Below are 20,040 nucleotides of genomic sequence, written 5' to 3'. Positions count from 1 at the left end.
AATGAATAAATTGAAGATTGCATCAACGTCTCTCATTCAAATCTGAGATTGGGGGTGACTCATTAAAATCTGCATAGAAACTGGTTCCTGAAATATAATCACGAACTAATTTAACATTAGAATTACAGACATGAAGCTTCTGGCTCTATAAATTATTTCAACGAAGTTATCGAGACAGAATTTCTAAAAAACTATAGAAAATACTAAGTATGAGCTGTAAAATGTATTTTTTTTTAAATATCTACGATCATGCTTGTTTTCAGAATGTAACCAGTTTTAATTTATTTTTTCTGCCAAATCTCAACAGGAATTCTGACATAAGTTACATTATAAGTTTAGAACTGGCAAAAATTTAACTTTATGAGACTTTTTGAATTTACAAAAGATTACAATTTACCGCGAAAACATCCAAGATGTATCCATACATTGTATAACAATAACACAGATGACACGACGTCTAGTCACTGTCATCTTTGAATGAAAACAAATCCTCAGATTACACGATATCGGACCACGGGCTTCAAAAGCGCCGGGATTGCATCATTGCTTAGAGATAAACCAATGAGTAATGAGCCAAGTGGTAAATGGCTCCGTCTATTTGTGGTTCATGTAAACAGATGCGAATTACAAATTACGCAGATCTAGCGCGTTCGTGATAGGGCTAGATACAAGGGAGAAGTTAAGAAATATACATTGAGTGAAATAGGAATGACATGTATAAAACAAATCATTAAAATGAATACATAGATAAAGAAGGAACATACGAACTTACAACTGAAGGTAGCAAAGAGCCGCTGAGTTCAAATGTAATTTTACCAGCTGAAATGGTGCGAATTACTGGAGAATGCAGAACAGTAGCTCTTCGTAAGCTAATGGGTGACATATGAATGAACTAAGTTAGTACAATATTATTTTACTCTGAAACTAAGAATATAAAGGGGTTAGGAAGTAATTGCATAGCATTGCACAATTTGTAATTGTAAGTTCTCATCCTAACAAGAGGTGTGTGCTGTAATCTAACTGAAGACGGCCTACTTCGCTGAGAGACAACTGAAACGGTTAAAGGAAGGATAAATAAAAACAGTAACGTAGACAAGAGAAACGTTATTCTTGTAATTATTAACTCATCTTGTAGCAATTAAGACACCTATACTAGGGATAATAAAGGTATAATGTTTAAAGATAGACTTACATATAACAAACATACTATAAAATGAGAATTAAATGCAAATGACGTGATTTAACAAATTACGCTATTAGTTAATCTCGGTCGCTTGAGACTTAAATTAACATATTCGTTAGTAATGTTCACTGCTACATGTGTAGTCATTAGTTATCTGTGGATTATATATTTGGAGTAGGTCCTAGAAAAACAAGTTAAGAAAAACACAAGTCAGCACTAGCGTCATACAATAATCTCAGATTGCACACGCGTACTAAGACTGCAAATGTAGAATTATCAAACAAACGTATAGTCTGATCGTAAGTGGCTACTGACACCCATGTACATCTACAAACAACCGCAGATAGGATTAGAACTCTGTCTGAGATATCTGTCAGATAGGATGAGAAATCTGAGGTAGTCATGTAGCAAGTTTGCTACCCTTGAGGAGAAAGTTAGAATGGGTCATAAGTATCTCTTCCTTACCACACTTTTCAAATCAGAATACAGCACTTCACACTGCTGTCATGAGGCAGAAACAGGTGTGGCGGTGGTGCCTCCCAAGAACCACAACGTATTCTTTGCACTACAAGACTTTCAGTGGATCTATAAAAAATCGACTGATCCCTAAGAGCCCAGAGAGACTTCACTGCAATTTTCTTAGCCCATTGTACGAAGACATTACAAAATCCACAACACCTGATTACGTCCCACAGGCGTCATGTCCTTGACTTCTCGAAATAATCACTCAACGCGGAGTATTTCGATGCACTCTCCCGCGTTACATACGTGACACGTTTTGTGGAGCTATTCTCGGATGGTGCCAGCCGGTGCGTGGTCACCATCGTACGACACTTTTGAGACATCAGATGCTATCGTCGTTTGGTGATTGGAGATCTTTGATTAGACAGGCAGAAAGTTTTTGGGGTTGTGACATACTCAAAAGCAATTAAATTTCAGTTACTATTGAATTCAAAACTTGAAAACACAATTTTGGGGCGGTCTTAAATTCTGCTAACCATTCATATATTGGATAAAATATTAAAAGTAAACTCAAATACTGTATTTTGAATTCAGATATTAAAATTTCTTAGGTTCATACATTCATGAGTTCATAATGTTTTAACTAGTCACAATCATCAGGAAACGAATAACCTTTCCGTCTTTTACATTTATGCAAACATAACATTTGTTATTTAAAACAAAATATCAAGCCAGTCATCGTTTCTCGAAAATATTTCGTAACCGTACACAACTTGCATGTTGCGGACAAAAAATTTGCAATATTCAGCAAAGGAATATTGAAACACAACAATACATTTTGCTTACAGAAAGTTGCTTAAGCCATACATTAGACTAAGCACTTAATTCCCCGAGTGACGTGTGAGTTCAACGTTCAATACCGACACGTGACATATCCCAACATGGAGTGAGTCGTGTTCGTGCTTTGTTTATACCTGTTTCAGGGCATAATGAGGTTGAAAGGCTAACAGTTGGGGCAACAACACGCGAGGCGTAATTTGAAATCATTAGAACGTATTTTTTAATTTTACGCTTTTTGGTCCTTTGAGCCAGATTAATTGATATTTTAGGTAAAAATTGAATATTAACAACGATAAATTGAATATTAACAACATAGCAACGATTAATATATCAGTTATTAAACTATTCGTAACACAATTATCATCAGTTATCAGTATTACTCAGTGTAAAATGTTTTTGTAAGCTGTTTACCTTGTTCCCTACCTAATCATAATATGTTTATTATTTCGTCAACGGTTAAATGATACATTTGTTTTATTATACGGGACTCATAACAATTTGTATCATAAGTCCACGTTGTTAAAGATCATAACACTATTGACACTTTGCGACGAACATTTTTATCTAGAACACACATAGGTTTTGTACACCGACCACTTTAAATTTGATCATTACAACATGGAAATTAGAGACTATGTGAGAATATGAATAAGTTTTAAATTCAATCATAAGCATATAAATAAATTTTATTAATTAACGCATACTTACATAAAATACTACTTCATTCTTATGAGTATACTCCAAAATACTATTGAATGCCGGCTTTCATCATAAATAATTAATTTAAAAATTATCAAACACACCAATTCGATCATCTTCTGAGGAATACGTGAAGAAACATTACTAAAAAAATATGTACATATGGATATAATAATCGATGTTTATTTAGAAGCTTACTGATCAATGATCATACTGTATTATGTAATTGTAACATTTGTATCAAAAACATGAACGCACATTATATGAAGACATGTTTTCTGAAGAAATACATAATGCATGTTATAGATGGCATACATTGTATGACTAATAAACACGCTTAGAAGTAATTCATACTTTCTGAGTACATAGATGGAGGAACTTCCTACTAGTGATAGTTGTCACAGATGTTATACATCTGATACATCCTATAGACTCCATTCAAGGGTAGGAAAAACGAAAACTTCGAGCTTGTGTCGGGGAAATTTCTAAAACTGACATTTAATTTCCTGCCTCAACGCACTCGTTACTTGTCGAAATAACATTAACATTAACGTCTACCATCCTCCTGATGTTCCCCTGGCACGTCAGTTTCGACAATTGGACATTTCCTCGAAATCGGCTCCGTGGATCGACGTTTCAACAAACTAAAGTTGATTTGTGGAAACGATGGCGGTTGCCGAGTCAGCTTTATACAGTACAGTTTCTATTTTCAAAGTAGGACTTACATTAAGTATACGTGATTCGCTTCCACATGATTTTAAGGAAAATATTTTGGCAAAATCAAGGTGGTACTAAGAAAAATAACACGTTTGAATACACGTTTGAATTGAAAACATCATTAGATGGTTACATCAGTGTGTGAGGAAAACATATCAGAAATAAACACTGCAGAATTTCAATCATTCAGAATTCCAATAACCCCGAGAACTACAACCATTCGTATAAATTAGTGAGTGTTGCGTAAGCATTAAGGTCGTAATAAAAGGGATTCTGAGGCAGCAGAAAAAACAGCAAAGTTTGGGGGAGATCTGAATTACAGCCATGTTTTCGTGCGCCTTGGGAGCCAGCCAGGGCGCTTCTATAAATCGAGCGGCGTATAGCGCTAGTTCCACTGCCGACTAGTAACGAGTTTGGAAGACAAACTTAATCTTTTGTGTACACAAGATATAGTAGGAGGGCAGATAGACTTCCTGATTAAAATTACAGAAGAATCAACTGAGACATACGAATAAGCCTTAGGTACAATTTTTTAAACCAATGTCTTTAAAAAATGTGATACTGACATTTACAAATCATACTTAATTAAAACGTTACCCTTCTATAAGCTTCATCATCAATTCTTTTACATTTCACCTGTCATTTAAAAATTATGAGAAATAAAATAATCATACATACAACTGCGATTCTTACAGGCTACTAATGAGTAACTTACATTTTTATAAATATTGTAACAATTTATAGAATATCGCTACTGGCTGTTGATACAACAACACTCTTACAACCCACAAAGCTGGAAGATGTATGTGTGTACTGCGAAATTTTAATAATGAAAGTTCCAGTTACGAGCGATATTGGGAGCGAAAGTTGGCAACGTACGCATGTATATCTCAAAAATAATGTAAACAAATTCACAATGGCAGAATACGGAAATAGTAGAAACGTATTCTTTCGTAATGATTTTTTACTAGGTTTTGAAGGTGGTAGAACCCTTTGTGGTTCGACTCCGGCGGCACCACCGCCACACCTATTTCTGCCTCATAACAGCAGTATTAGGCGCTGCTGTGTTCCGTTTTTAAGGGTGTGGTAAAGGAGACAGACTTTTCCGAGGCGTTCCCGCTTAGTCTCAGGGGTAGAGGTTCATTTGTGCCCGACCTCAGGTAGGAATATCTTATCCTACTTGGGTTTATTACAGATGTCCATGGGCGACAGTAGCCTCTTACCATCAGGTGGACTGCATGCTCGTCTGCTACTCCTATATTATAAAAAAAAACAGACTGAGGTTTAGTTTAAACTGCATAATAAAACGTAGGTGATAGTAAAGTAAAAGTGGGACAAACTGCTTAAGAGAGTAAGGCCGATTATGCTAAGCTTGACGGCTTTTTGCTTGAGCCAATGGACAATAAAGAAATAGTACTGTAGTTAAACATTTTGAGCATTAAATAATAAAGTTAATGCAGTGGAGCATTCGCGGCTTTGAAATATGAATACAACGAGCATTGTACGGGCAATGTGGCATTGATAATTGCGAACGGGAACTGCAACTTTGATAATTAATTTCCATTCGTAATTAAAATTTGAACTATCATAACATAGCTGTGTACGTAATAAATTATATGAATCTCAATAAAACATTGAAAAATTCACAAGAATAGTATTTTTTTTACCTCGACATATCAAGTTCGTTGAAATCTGTGACTTCTACAAAAAATAAAACATTCATTCGAATTGAGATTCTTATCATTTTGACATCACTTAAAAAGCCTTCATTTTATTACAGACAAGTTGGATCACCTTAGTTAAGTTATACCCATACAGCTTTGTCATTTAACGTAAAGATTCGCACAAAATAAATTATAAAATATTTTTCATTTACTTTTCTTGTCGTTGGTAGGTTCATAGACATTGTGATATGCCTACTCGATGTTGATATAGCGAACCACCAACGCACAACAGCTACTCAACTTGAAGTGACATTGGAGTATCCTATCTAAGTTTAGGGACCAATTTGGGGCAGAAAATCCCGAAGGACGTCAGAAATCTGATAAATAAGGGAAAGCCTTACACTTATCTGGATTTTGTCAGCGGAGTTTTTGACGTAAATTGGAAAGGACATAAATTCTCAGAGGACGTCAAAAATCTTGAAAAAATATTTGGGCAAAGTCTCGTGTGCTTATCAAGCTTCATTGTGGCATTTTCGAAGACAATTTTCAGGGTTGAATAGGGCTGATTCGAACTCTTTTATACACGTTAGGCGTCTAGAATTTTCCGCAAATTCAGCAGTCTGAAAGTGGATGTCACGTATTACATCGAATACATATTACATTTTTTCTGAACAATGTGTTGTAGTTAGTTATAAAAACAGATAGTGTGTTTATGAAAATACATGTGCTCTATCGTACACTAAAATGTTAAGAAGAATAAAAATAAGTAACTATTACTAAATAGTACAACAGAGCAACACTATTTTCTCCACCTTAATATCTTAATTTCTAATTCTACTTTTCGAATCATTAATAGTATTATTTGAAGGTAGGGATTAGTGGACAATACGTATTAAATGTTTTGAAACTATACCAACCGTCGTAGCATACGTCACCGAGAAGGTTGAACAAATGTTATCCTGATACAATAAACATGATCCATCCATGACCTTTCATTGCAACGACGCAGTACAAACTGCATTCAAGCGCTAGAATTATTTACGGAGAAGACACGTAAATTCCCGTACACCTTGAGTTGTCAGGTAACGCAATTATAAAATAATCTGACATAGTTAATTCAGTCAATTAGCATAAAGTAACGCGCGGTGCTGCTGTGCTGTGTATAAGTCTATTAATTCGAAACACGGCGGTTACTCGAAACAGTGAACGCATATGTAGGTATAGATGATGTAAATCGATTGTGAAATAATCTAATCGCCGGTGTCATCGCACTCTGGGCATCGGTGTCACAGACTTTGTACCTATTTATTAGCGACAGCGATAGAGCCGTTAGGAACGATAGCCAAGGGTCAGAGAAAGTTATTGATACGCATAACATCACTATCGAAACACTGCGTTTTTGATGTTACTAATGATTGTATGTTATGTTTTATTTTATTAACTCGTACTAACAACATAACATTTTGTGGGATAATCTTCTCAATATTTGACCTATTCTTTAGGTGAAAAGGTTTATGAAATATCAACAGTTACTTATAATGTGTTGTTTACTTAACTTAATGGCTCTCGAATTAATACTTATTTAAAAAAAATATTTGTTATCTACTTTTAGGGACTTCCCACAAATAAATGATATTATGCTAATAGCCGTTTTATTTAATTTAGAATTGGTAGGCTGTTTAATATTGTTTAAGCGATTCCGAGAAACATTTAACAAATAATGATGTCATGACAAATAACTAGCATTCAAATCACTACTTTGATAATATTTATACGATAGCTATTGCCGTAGAGAACGAAATTCATTACTTATGGTTTAAATATAATTACACTGTGCCTTGTTGTGTCCATTTAGAAAGTACCTGGCCTACACTTGTGGATAAAAATGAAGAAGGACTGAATGACAAAGTTACGGAGAAATGAATAATCTAGATGCTTATTCCTTTCACTAGGGATGTACGCGTATTCATCATCATCAAATCGTCATCAATAAGTACACCCATGCCCGTTGACTATAACATAACATCCATTTTTCGAGACTTCAATCCAGAAGTGATAGACGAAGTTTTTTGAGAGTAAATTTGGTACATAAGAAGTCTCAATCCTAAAAATTAGAAATGCGTCTATAGTCGACAATATTTGGGTGAAAGCTTACTTTATTCCAAAATTCCTTATCCACATATAATCAAAACACAACATAGATTTACATCTCCATTTGTAATTAAAACTAAATTGGCCGGTAATATTCGACCTCTGGCGATGCGACCTGACATTGGCTGACCTTGCCAAACTTATCGAGTAATTTATGAAACCCCCGAGACTCGTATGACCTTGATTTTATAATCTTACAAAATTTAATACAATTGGTAGATTATTGCGTGGTGTTTGGAAAAATACCAGTTATTATTTACCAACAACTACTTAGTTGTTTTAAAAAACACGGATACAGTTTTTTAGGTTACAAAGAAATCGGATGAAGTCTTATTAATAAATATTCCTTCGTAACTCTTATTATTTTTTTCATGTTTGTCATTGATGATTAACTACCCGAGGACTACGTTGTCACGACTTATCAGGAATTACACCTTGTCACTTAATTTCTCAAGTACGAGTATAAAACACAGCTGTCTGTGCTGGGTATAAATGTTCTGGTGGACGAGAAATAGGTATAGCCACGAAACGAGAAGGAAAGTTGTAGCACAACCGAAGTGCGTGAAAACTAAAGATGAATTAGAAATTGTGGTATATGGGAATGAAGGAGGCATCATTTATGTTTTAGTCTAAGGATTGTACCTGTGTATTAAACCTGCAGAGGAATTAATACTGACCCATCTGAAGTAGGCAAAGTCACTGTTACTTATTAGCAGCATGACCTAGACGTTACCAATGACAAAATCGGTGCAACTTTAATCCTAGTTAATTCTCGACCTATAAACAGTGTTAACAGTTCTTCAAGCAGCAGAAGTGGCAAAGATTAAATCACCACACGCTAGCGTTTACGCTATCGCATTGCAGCATCAATATCTTATCTCTGCAGGCGAGTGAGTGCGCGCTTATCTAGATCCTGACCAACTTTCTATCTCTTAATGTTTTTCTTCAGTGACTCATGGTCGGCTGGCAGCGATGCCACGTGAACCACTGAACGTTTTGAATAAATCTCGCAGACCGGAATCACGCACGCGAGTTTTATTTTCCTAAAGACGTTTATTATACAATGGCATACAGTCTTTCCGTCTGCGAAATAATTATCTTGAACGAATTCGATGCGGTTCTAATTTCACTATCTGGTGATGTTTGTGTGTATGAGGTGTGTCTGAGTTTTTAAGATATGCGGATGTTTAAGTGAAGCTTAACTTACTAACATACGTGTTAGTCTGTATCGCTTTGGTATTCTTAATTGACTTACGACCGTTACCAATAATCAACCTCCCGATCTACCGATTTTTGCCTACTAAAGAACGAAATTTTCTAGTACTTAGGAATTGTCAAACGTCGATTTTGTAGGCAAAACATTCAATATTTAGATTATTCACAGGCGTTCATAAAAATTTGTATTATAAAGTTGCAGTAATCGTTAGGCATATTCAGTCCCAACGACGCATCTTGGCAAGACGTCGAGCGTAGAATGTACTGAGTCATCCGGACTTAATAATAACAGGCCCAAAATAACATGACGTGGACGAAATAAAAATATGCTTGAATTCGGACGAACGTAAGACTTGTCTCGCATGGAGGTATGACAACATGTGAGCATTTTGTGTCTGCATGTGACTATAGATTTGTCATCGAGTTGCTGATTTATTTGACAAACATTTTTCGAACATTTTCAGGTGCTAGTTTCTCTGTTGTCCAAAGCTTATCCTGGGTCCTATTACATTATTCATTGGTTACCTGTGTCTTTTCTAGACACCCAGGGCGACAGAATTTGACACGTCTCAACGACGATGACGAGACAAAAACCAGCAAAAAATTAACAAAGAAGTATTTTCAACGGTGAAATCATGGTAGGTACCTACAGCTGTCAATGCAAGAAACGAGATCTGATTTGCGCGTTCGAAACTCGTTTGAATCTGAAACGATGGCAGATGCGTTACCAATCCGTGTTACGAGGGACCTCTTAAATTCGGTCCGGTTGGCTTCAAAACGCATATTTAAATATGAATTAATTTCGAAAGTATCGTAAAAGGATTTGACCCTTCACGTATCATTGCACTGCATTTTTGTTGCCAAAATCAAAAGGACATAAGGCACAAACCGTTACAATGCTGCGACTGGTTTGGTTGAATGCCCCCACTTTCAAAAACATGATGATATTGGTTCCAAAAGATTAACCCGAAATTAAAAGTTGAACAAAATTTTATGCTCTTTTCATATCCATGCATTAAATTGAACTTTAAACGGACTTTGGACCCGGACAAGGCAATATTACTTCAATGGAAAAATCCTCAATTGAATGTACAAATAAAGGAAAACTTTGAACGATACTAAAAAAGAAGCAGTTGAAATTCCGAGTGCCAAGGTTGCCAGTACATTGTAACTGTAGTAATTCACATTGTATCTATTTATATCTACCGACCTCCAACTTATCTATCTATGATTAATTATCTATACGATATCTACGGAATCTCGTAGGCTTACGTCCTACACCCGTGAGTGCCTTTTACAAATGAGGACGAAAGATTCAGGGCTTGTTATTATATTTTGAAACCGATTCTGCTTTTAGATGATTTCCCTGTCTTGTGAAACTGGAGGTCAGTGGAGGTCAGAGACGCATGTATTTACGTCATTTTGAAGTTGTATTTTTCCTTAGATATACATATACATTGGCTACATAATGGACATTGTCGAGATTTTCACATAAAAACTTTCATCCCGCTTTGCACAGTTCGTCACATTCGGGATGATTGAAGTTTTTTTATTTACATTTCGGAACAACTCATTACCAATTGGTACCACGTCATGGATGATAGTACACATGGCCGGACTATTTCTACAATATAATTGTAAAATACGGACATTTTCAATAAATACGCAATAAGTATCTACAATCTATGTACAGGAAGTAGCCATTTCAGTGTTACGCTAGGCTGAACTCAAAATACCTACTCTCGCCGTATTTTCTTTTCTCTATAAGTCTATGCTAATGTATTTTTCTTAGAAGTTGCACTACTTAGTTTTAAATGAGAACCGTGGGCGGAGACGAAGTCCGGCATTCTCTAGTAACGATGTGCCGAGTCGGCCATTTTTGGTATTCGAGTACTTTAGTACTCATATAAAAAAGAATCGAGTCAGTACTCGAGTCCAAAGTATTCACAAAGTACTCGAGTACTTTGCACAACATACAGTCCAATAGCACGGAAGAGCAAAAAAAAAAAAAACGCCACTCACTACACAAAATTAAACAATTTTATTACTTGTACGAGTAGTAGTTGTAGTGTACGAGTATCGTCAGTATTCGAGTATTACTGGTACTCGAGTATCACTATTGGTACTCGAGTATGCGAGTTTATGTAAGTACTCGAGTAGACCTGACTCGGCACATCTCTATTCTCTAGCAGTCCCCGAGTGAGGCGGACGAGGTGTGGCAGGTGCGCCCTACACAAAGGCGTTGTGCCTGTAAATACTACGTAGTTACTACATAGTGGTTACTCAAGTTTATAGTGGTTATGTATATTGATAATAATAAAGGACACTTAGTCCCGCATATTCGCGTTGTAGACAGTAAGATAAACCTACACAAGAGTGCTGTTGTAGGTATTTCCTGAGTTATACTTAAATTCAACCTATTATGGATTTTTTGTTTGACGGTTTCTTAAGCTACATGAACATTGCTGCATTGCAAAGAATAAGCTTTGTATTATGATATTGAACTAGCAAAAGTAGAGGAGCATGCAATCCATCTAGTAAATGGTATCTGCTGCTCTCATAGACCACTGCAATCAAACACAAAAACGACTTGTAGACCTATCTGAGATCGGCAAATACGTTGCTACTTAAAAACCTCTATACTATTTGCCCAACTTCTTAAGTAGCAGCAACCACTTAAGGAGAACTTCAAGATCCCTCGCTGCTTCCATTACCCAAAAAATCCTGCGAAATCATTTCAACATATGAAACAGAAATAGAAATCGGTATGTAGATACACTGATATCATGAATCTGTGCTGCACGATAAGATAGCGAGATATCATCGCGATAACCTAAAAGAACTATGATATGCGTTTTACGAAATGGCAGATACTGAAGTACTGTGACCATGTCCTATTGGGAACTGGGACATGTCCAGATTTTCTGGACCACTCTAACTCGGAGCCAAATGGTTTAATAGAATATACGTCCATAGCTTAGTAAAGATTACTCACTCCTAACAAGAAAATGTAACCTGTTTTGACAATTTAAATTGTCGCTGTTGTCTATTTTAGTGTTTGAAAAATTAAAAAATGTAGTTTTTGAATGAACGATATTTCTCCGCACTTTTTTTTTCGAATTCGTGTTGTTTTTGCACCACTCAACTGCACATGTTGGCATTGTTCCAGGTAAATTACAACATGACAATGGAAGATGTGATGAGAAAACATTCAGCCATTTAATAGCTTCCTTCAATTACAAGGCGGTGAGATATCTATACTTATCTATGTATAGTTACACCATACACGATGTCGTTGTCAACCCATTACTATCCTACAGCTGGGCACGGGTAACCTCTTTAGTCAGGATGGTTATTTTTATATTAATTCTATTTACTCAGTAACTGATTTACTGAGAAAATAGTGAACCTTATTGAGAACATAGCCTCAAGGACTGATTACTGTCTTCTTCTACGTTACGTTAAGTTGCAAATGGCAACTTCATATCAGGTGAACGTCTAGCTATGTACAAACATAAAATCAGTAAATTTCCTACTTTGTTACATTACTCAGAACCACTACTTTATTACACCCACTACAACAAATACAATTGTTTTCCTGTGTATGATAAATGTATGAGTAACATAGAGATAGGTATAATTGTTTACTTAGCACACACGTACACCGTGTCTATGTACGTATTATGTCAGTTACATAAGATTAAATTAGTTATTCACAATACCTATTATTGCATTGATATGTAGACTGAGTTGTAATTATCGTGTAGGTATATTAGTGGTAGTAATAAGTAGTTTTGTTGTGTTGTAAGTAGTAATTGTAAGTCATATGAGTTTACAATCTCAAATAGGCATCTGGGGGTATAATTGTAAAGGTGTTTTCCCATTGCTGACTAAGATGGAACGTTTGGAATCAAGCTGGCTTGCTAAGGCTGGTAATTAAGAATTCATAGCAGTATTATAATACCAATAGTAGGGGATATAGATGACGCAGTGGTCTGAAAGTTACGGGTTCAATTCCCGGCTGGGCTGACATTATATTCATGTCTTGATTGATAAAGTCGTGATAGAGTTCATAGCAGTAAAACAGAAAGGACGTAGGTACTATTACCTGCATGGAGGATTGGCCATTGTGGTCTATCATAAACAATATTTCTTGTTTCTGACCAGGCACCTAGTAAAGTTTACATTTTTTACTGAAATTTGTTTACCAAAGTGACTTATGTGACGTTACTATGTCACAGAGCTTCTTGGGTTAGTCTTTAACTGTGTTATAAGTCTAGAATATATAAACATACAATTAATGGCATACAATTAGCTATGTTAAGGAGGAAGTCTAAAAGCAGTGGTGTTGTTACAGTCTTACGATGCACTTTTCTGTCTTATATTTAGACGCAGTATAGGCACTGTGTTTTACCGAAGGGCGAAGTTGACAAAAACACTTGAACAAAGTGTGTAATCTAAATCTTCAAAAGTGCCAATCTAAGTGACTTCAACTGAGACTGTAATTCTATATGGAGGCCATAGGTATATAGGTATTACAATAATAATTATGTTTAGTTTAATATTACATATGTTATCTTGTAATAGTGCAATCGAATTAGTCTCATCAACACCTTTGACTCAAAATTTATTTAAGACTTCTCTGATAAGCCTACGTGCAAGCATAATGGATTTATACCAAATTTTCACATGAGTCAAGCCACATGACTCACTCATGTGATTGCGTGTGTCGGTATGTTAACGATGTAGGTATTTAGTCATTAAAAAGTAAATACTAGTGTTTGTTTTTAATAAGGTGTACTTTGAGCATCGCTGTCTCTTCGCGTGGATGTCGTGGATGATTAAGGACTTATGTCTAGGCTAGAACCCTGGATATACGCAACAGCTTTCCTGCTAAATGTTACTTCTGCTACCAATATACCATTACCAGGTCACGTCACACATAGTCAAAGAAATGAATATGTACCCAATGGATTTCGAAAGACTGTTGAATAGGTATGAAGTCAGGCTTTGAGTATTTACTACCTTTATAAATAGTTTTAGGCCCTTTAGTTTATTTATATAACAAACTTAGTAAATAGACATAGAGTTCACGTGATCCAAACTACTTATTAACGAATGTATGTATGACGACCTACTGAAGATAGTATAGAAATCCTATCTAAAGATAATCATGGACGCGTTGCTACACTAGAGAACTAAGAAACAATACACATGATAAAAGGTAGAAGTTAGAGCAACATCATCAAGGCCAAATAACTGCTGTCAGAAATAGTTGATAGTGGTGATAGTCGGAGGTACCTTTATGGTGGTGGAGTTCTACTAACTTCTCAAAGTAGAGATAGGCACAAATTAGTAGGATAGTAATGCTGCTATTGCAAATGGGCTGCTCATCTGTTTTTGACACAAGGCACGAATTCCTGTGTATACCTAAGTCCCAACTTAGTTCTCATGGTAGCAACATATGTGTAAACGTCCTCAGCTAACAGTGTTACTCTAATTAATCATCGATATGAGACCAAGTTGATTAAAGAAAAGATATTATATCTCATGTAGTGTTGTATACAGGTAATCATGTTGCTGGTGACATCAACAGTCCTACAGATAGACTTCCGTACTATCACATACCTATTGTTTAGAGTTATTATAAGTAGAATTAATTCAATACATTACCTACCTGTAAGTAGGTAGTAGGTACCTCTTACTACTTGTTGTCTCAACTCGAATACTAATCAGGTTATAGCTAACGTCCAAAAGTATACCTACAAGACACTATTATTAGAAACCCACGTGGTTGCCTGCTAGCTACCGTAATACCTACTAGCTAACCCGACGACCTACATCCAAGTAGATCAATAAGTGCATTCAACTATGAATTCACTCACCAACAGTAAAAGTGGAACTATTCTTAAACTGCTTACATGTAGCTCGCGTCTCGGGACGATCACTTAAAACTATGATAATTCTAGGCGTCTGACACGGTGACAGTCGGCTAGCACTGAACGGGCCACGTCAGACATAAAACAACCGAAATCCGGTACCTTGAAACGATGTCTATGAGGACCTCCCCTGAAGGCGCCGACCACACCATTACACTAAGCACTACACGAACAGAATCACCTGAGAACGTACACCATCACACGCACGGTTCAGGAACCCGGCTCCCGAATGATAACGCGGCCAAACAAAAAAAAACCGGGGGTCCTAAGAAGGTCGAATCTGGTATTTTTTTCTGTTGAGCTGGCAACGTCGCGCCGGTGGCCGGACGGACGCGCGTTCGGTCCGCGTGCCGCTCATTGGCCGAATGCGGCGGCGGCCATCGCTGCGCGCCAACCGCTCGCCCAATGCCGTCGCGTCCCGCACGCCCCGCCCACATCCTCTCAGCCTGTTGAATGAACCTCGCGGCAGTCGTACCGTGACCGTCCGCCGAGTTGGGCGCGCCTCTGCCACTTGTAACTGTTGCGAAACTTGAGCGAGTATCGAGTGTCGATACGAGCGAACGTTACCTCGTGATATGCGTGGAAGAAATGATACAAGGTAATGCAAGTGAGCAGAATAGCGACAACAGGCGGACCTCAACAGCACATTCCAGTGTATGGCAGGAATAAGATAGCAGTGAAATGAAATGTCGATGATATAAGATCTGAAGTCTTACCCATATAAATAATGCTATTAAATCACGTTTACTTCAATACCTGAAACAGAGAGAAATACTACCATTAAAATTTGTGAATGAGCTGCCTCTTGACATTAAAGTAGTTTGGCCTAGTAGTGAAGATCACTTTGGTATTTAAGTCAATATACTTTTTAGTATAAAGAATTTAAATAAGGTGAATTTAAATAGAAAATGAATACATAATCGTAGCAGTAAATTATATTATTACATATAATTAGATAAGTAAAAAAAAACATTAGTAAGTAAGCAAAAGTGACCAATTTTTAAAAATATTTGTTATAATCAATGAAAACTTTGAAATGAATTGGGTTGTTACTGAAACTAAAGTGATTAAAATGACTTTCTATTAACTTTCATAATAATTTTAACTTACTATAATGAAATTTAAATTTTAGGAAACTTTTGGGAATATAAGATTTCTCTAAAAGAAAAAGACTTTTATGTTTTAACTATACTCGTAGATCTCGGAGTGGAACAAACTGTTACAATAGTTAATTTTATTTTGCACATCTAAACATTTGTAAAATTATTGCATTGACTATTTTCAGGAAAAAATCATGTCACTACCAATTATAGATTCTGTAGGAACAAAAATTTACCAAAATGTGAGCTATTTCTTATAATTCAAAAAAAAGAAAAACGTGATAATAATCACGCCACACCCCAGGCTTAGTAAGGAATGATAATACTTATACACATAAGTAAACGTAATCAACCTGATAAAATATAACATGTGATATAGAATTGAAGACCCCTTAGTCTTAGGACTTTTATAAATGACATTTTAATTATATAAAATTGATGATTATGTTTCAAAGTAAATAAGTAACAAAATGTTATAATAAATCAACATAAGCAATGATATTTGTGACAACGTAATATTTTCAGATGTTTTTTTCATACATTTTACAATATTTCTTTTTTATGTAACAATTTAGCAGCTTATTCTACGTAAAATATATGGTGTAATTGCTCATTAAATAATTTCTGTTGTATTTGACAAAAAATCTCCTATCATCGTAATTTATTTCGATAGCATTCATGCGAATGTCATCAACAAAGGACGCGTGCATACTCGACGGAGGTCCGCCGCCGACTAAACGTTCCGGAGGGCGGGGGAGGAGGGAGAGGGGATGCGTATGGCTATTTATAACGGGCCAGGACTTGGGAGAGAAAACGATTTTCAAGTAAACCCGGAGGTTTTGCCAGCGAATGGCTGAATGCTAGCTAGTAAAGGTTTTAGATGTTTTTTTACTACATTTTAGTCCTTCATTATGACTTGAGTTCGCATTTGTATATATCGTCGTAAATTTTGATTTTTGATAAACAACACATTAATTAGATTACTGAATGTTTGTTTGTACGATGTATGTAACTCGGTTGCCAGATTTAATCATCGCATACCTACTTGAAATTTTGTTTGTCTTCAAATCTTGTTAGTTACAAAACTCAATTTATCTCGTGTCGAACCGATCGCTTTCTAACCGTAGCATAGTGTAGGAGAACAAACCCTTTTCGTCCCAAATGCAATTCTATATTAAATAAATGACGAATGCTGATTTTTTTACTTTCCAGTTCTTTCCCATTACTCAAATAGTATGCGTAGTAAAAATGAATTAAACTATTACTAAATATGAATCATACCCAAGATTTCTACATGGAATTCTCAAAAAATAATAAAATTAGACTACTACAGCACTTGGCTGCAGCATAAACCACTCTCTTACTCATTCTGAGCTAAAATCCGTGCCAGGCAGAGAAATAAAAGTACGTTGATGGTCTTACTTGCCAAATCACGAAGAGCGAAACAGGACAATCTGACGTGGAAATGGAATATATTCTACCCTTATTACTAGTGTTAAAACGCTCAGAAAGATTTTCAAAAATATAATATATCCTTTCACAATCATTAAAATTTACACAATACATCTTACACAATAGGTATAACCATTATAAAAATACTGAGAACAGACGAGAGAATTGGTTATAAGAGCTATGGGTGATTAAAAAGTTATTATTTGCAATTCACCTTTAGCGAAACAACATTCTAATGATTCCGACAAGGTTTTGTTATAACTCTTAATTTTTATTGCCACAAGAAAAAGTAAGAAACAAATTGATTCTCAAGCTTTCTATAAATATGATTCCTTGTGGTGTCAGGAACACACAAAGATACAGGAACACACTGAACTAAATCCATTATTTACATATTTGACTTTGTGGGCGATAAAAATACATTTGAAAGATGTTTAGAAAACAATTTTTGCATAATTTTGATACACTTATAATCAAAAATAGTTAAAGTCATTCCAATGTCCAACCTAAAAACATATGCCAGGCCAGTTCAACAATATACCAGGCGTCCAGGAAATCAGAGATACTAAGATGCACGCCACATCAGTCATGATATCTTCCGTCACGGTGGGCTCATATTTCTGAATATAATTGATTGTCTCGGGGGTTGCCTAGTAACCTTCCCCAGACGTGGTTTAGGGTGGCATTAACGATCGATCCATAATGTTCGTTACTTCCAAAAATTCTTTGCAAATAATTTGCTTAATGTAGCAAATTTCGCAAGTTATTTGAATAACTAGTAATTGCGAGAAAAATAAACTTTACTTAGTTTATTAAATTCAATGATTGAGGTTGATTAATTCATATTTTACTATTACCAAACCACGTTCAATTTTATAAACTAACTAATCGCACGACTCTGATATTTTCACAATTAGTGTCTCCAACTCTATGGATATGAAAAGCATTACTATCTTTTTTTCATTGGTTAATTGTTATTGACCCAATAAGTATTTAGAACTACTGTAAACATACCAGGACGACATTAACAACCAGAAAATCATACATATTTTTACAAAAAGATTTTCCATATTTTATTTTCTTCGCAGTACAGGTAAGCCTTACGATACCGACAAAGTAATATCGTTTAATAGTTTAACACAATAACATACATTAAAATGCGATAATACTAAAACATTAATACTCCAACCCCATACCCCGACATCCCCAACGTGTACTAAAGTGGGATGCCTTCCACTTGCGAACCCCTCGACGATAGAACAGCTGATCCCTCCCCCTCGCCATCCCCGCTACACGCACCCTTCCTGAGGGTTCGACGATAATTCGATATTTTTTGAATTTTTTGATGGAACATAATGAAAGGGCGTCAGTAGGTTGGGACGGGGACAGCTCTTTTTTTTTAAAGACCTGTCCCATTGTGTCCCTTTTGTAACCTTTTCCCTAACTGTAAAGCTGAAATTAAATGAAAGGTACATATTGGATAAAGCAAAAAAAATCTATTGAATGAAACATATGGAGCTCTTCAAGAGGTAAAAAGAGCTCCTATTAAAGCTGGTGAGGCATTGCCAACTTCTCTGGTGTTGCAAAAATGTCCATAGGCGACGGTGACTACTTTCCCTCAGGTAGGCCATCTGCCTTATTGTGAGCTCCAATTATAAAATAATAATACGAAAATGTGAAATATATTATATGTACAACAGTATCAACGTGCTGAATAAATAAAAATATGATGAGCAACACGACGTTTGTTAGCTGTGGCATTATGGTCTCACCGTTTGCACTGTTTTAATGAAACTGCTATTCAGCAGACATTGTATGATATTACATTTTTCTATGGATATCTAACCTACGTGCATAGAAATTTCACTACTGTTTAGTATCTTGTTAAAAACAACTAAAAATAAAATAATAAGTCCGAAAGTTTACAAAAATTTCTTCTATTACGGTTTGTTAAAAAAGTATTTAATACAGAAATTTACAAACATACAAGATACGCGCCAAAAACATAACCCTTCCTTGGCAGTCGTATAAAAAGTGTTTGGTTAGGACTTAGGTAACACCTTATAAGGTTAAACTTCGGTACCACCACCGCCACATCTATTTCTGCCTAAAAACAGTGTTACGCGATCCAGTGCTCTAGTTTCAAGAGAGTACCCGGGGTATTTCAACTTAGTCCTCAGTAGTACTTACGCCGTGACTAACCTAAGTCAGAACTTCAACAGTATTTTCAGTCCATAACAGATGCCTCTTACATTGATATTTACCATAAGATATGGTAACTATGCTACTAAGATTTTCCAAAAAAAAAGCGACGAATTTTTCCCAAAATTGTATCAAAAAGTAGCAACAATTCCCCCAGTATTCCCTACGTTTAATATTAACTTTGGTAGACAATATCCGAGAGAACATAAAGCGTAGGTAGTGCGGCTTCGGAGATTACTTCGCGCGATACAGAACCTTGCGCGTCTCAATAAACCGCGAATCCCCTTCACTGTTGTACTCGACGGCTATATTATATGTACCGATATAATATATAAGATAAAATTATAGCTGAGTTGTGTTGTATACTACGAATATTATAAATAGGGCGATAAACTGGCAGTGTCATCAAACGAAAA

At 35.9% G+C, this 20,040-nt stretch overlaps 1 protein-coding gene across 6 annotated transcripts in view; it reads right to left on the bottom strand.

The window, feature by feature from the left end:
- The window catches only part of Smr (nuclear receptor corepressor smrter), a 189,875-nt gene that overhangs the window by 81,617 nt on the left and 88,218 nt on the right, over positions 1-20,040 (bottom strand). For 4 of the 6 annotated variants that reach the window (XM_073078056.1, XM_073078057.1, XM_073078060.1 and 1 more), the window contains exon 1: positions 14,973-15,246. The exons of 1 other annotated variant lie outside the window; for it this stretch is intronic. In XM_073078056.1, coding sequence (XP_072934157.1) covers positions 14,973-15,022 — 50 coding nt within the window. In that variant the 5' untranslated portion in view covers positions 15,023-15,246. Of the gene's footprint in view, positions 1-14,816; positions 14,939-14,972; positions 15,247-20,040 lie in introns of those variants that run through there. One more of the 6 variants, XM_073078062.1, reaches the window with a different exon arrangement.

The sequence above is a fragment of the Epargyreus clarus genome, unplaced genomic scaffold (genome assembly GCF_041222505.1).
Source record: "Epargyreus clarus isolate Ecla_fem2 unplaced genomic scaffold, WU_Ecla_fem_2.2 ptg000012l, whole genome shotgun sequence".
NCBI classification, from domain to species: domain Eukaryota; kingdom Metazoa; phylum Arthropoda; class Insecta; order Lepidoptera; family Hesperiidae; genus Epargyreus; species Epargyreus clarus.
Note: the sequence above shows the minus strand (reverse complement) of the source record. Positions and strands in the feature narration are given on the sequence as shown.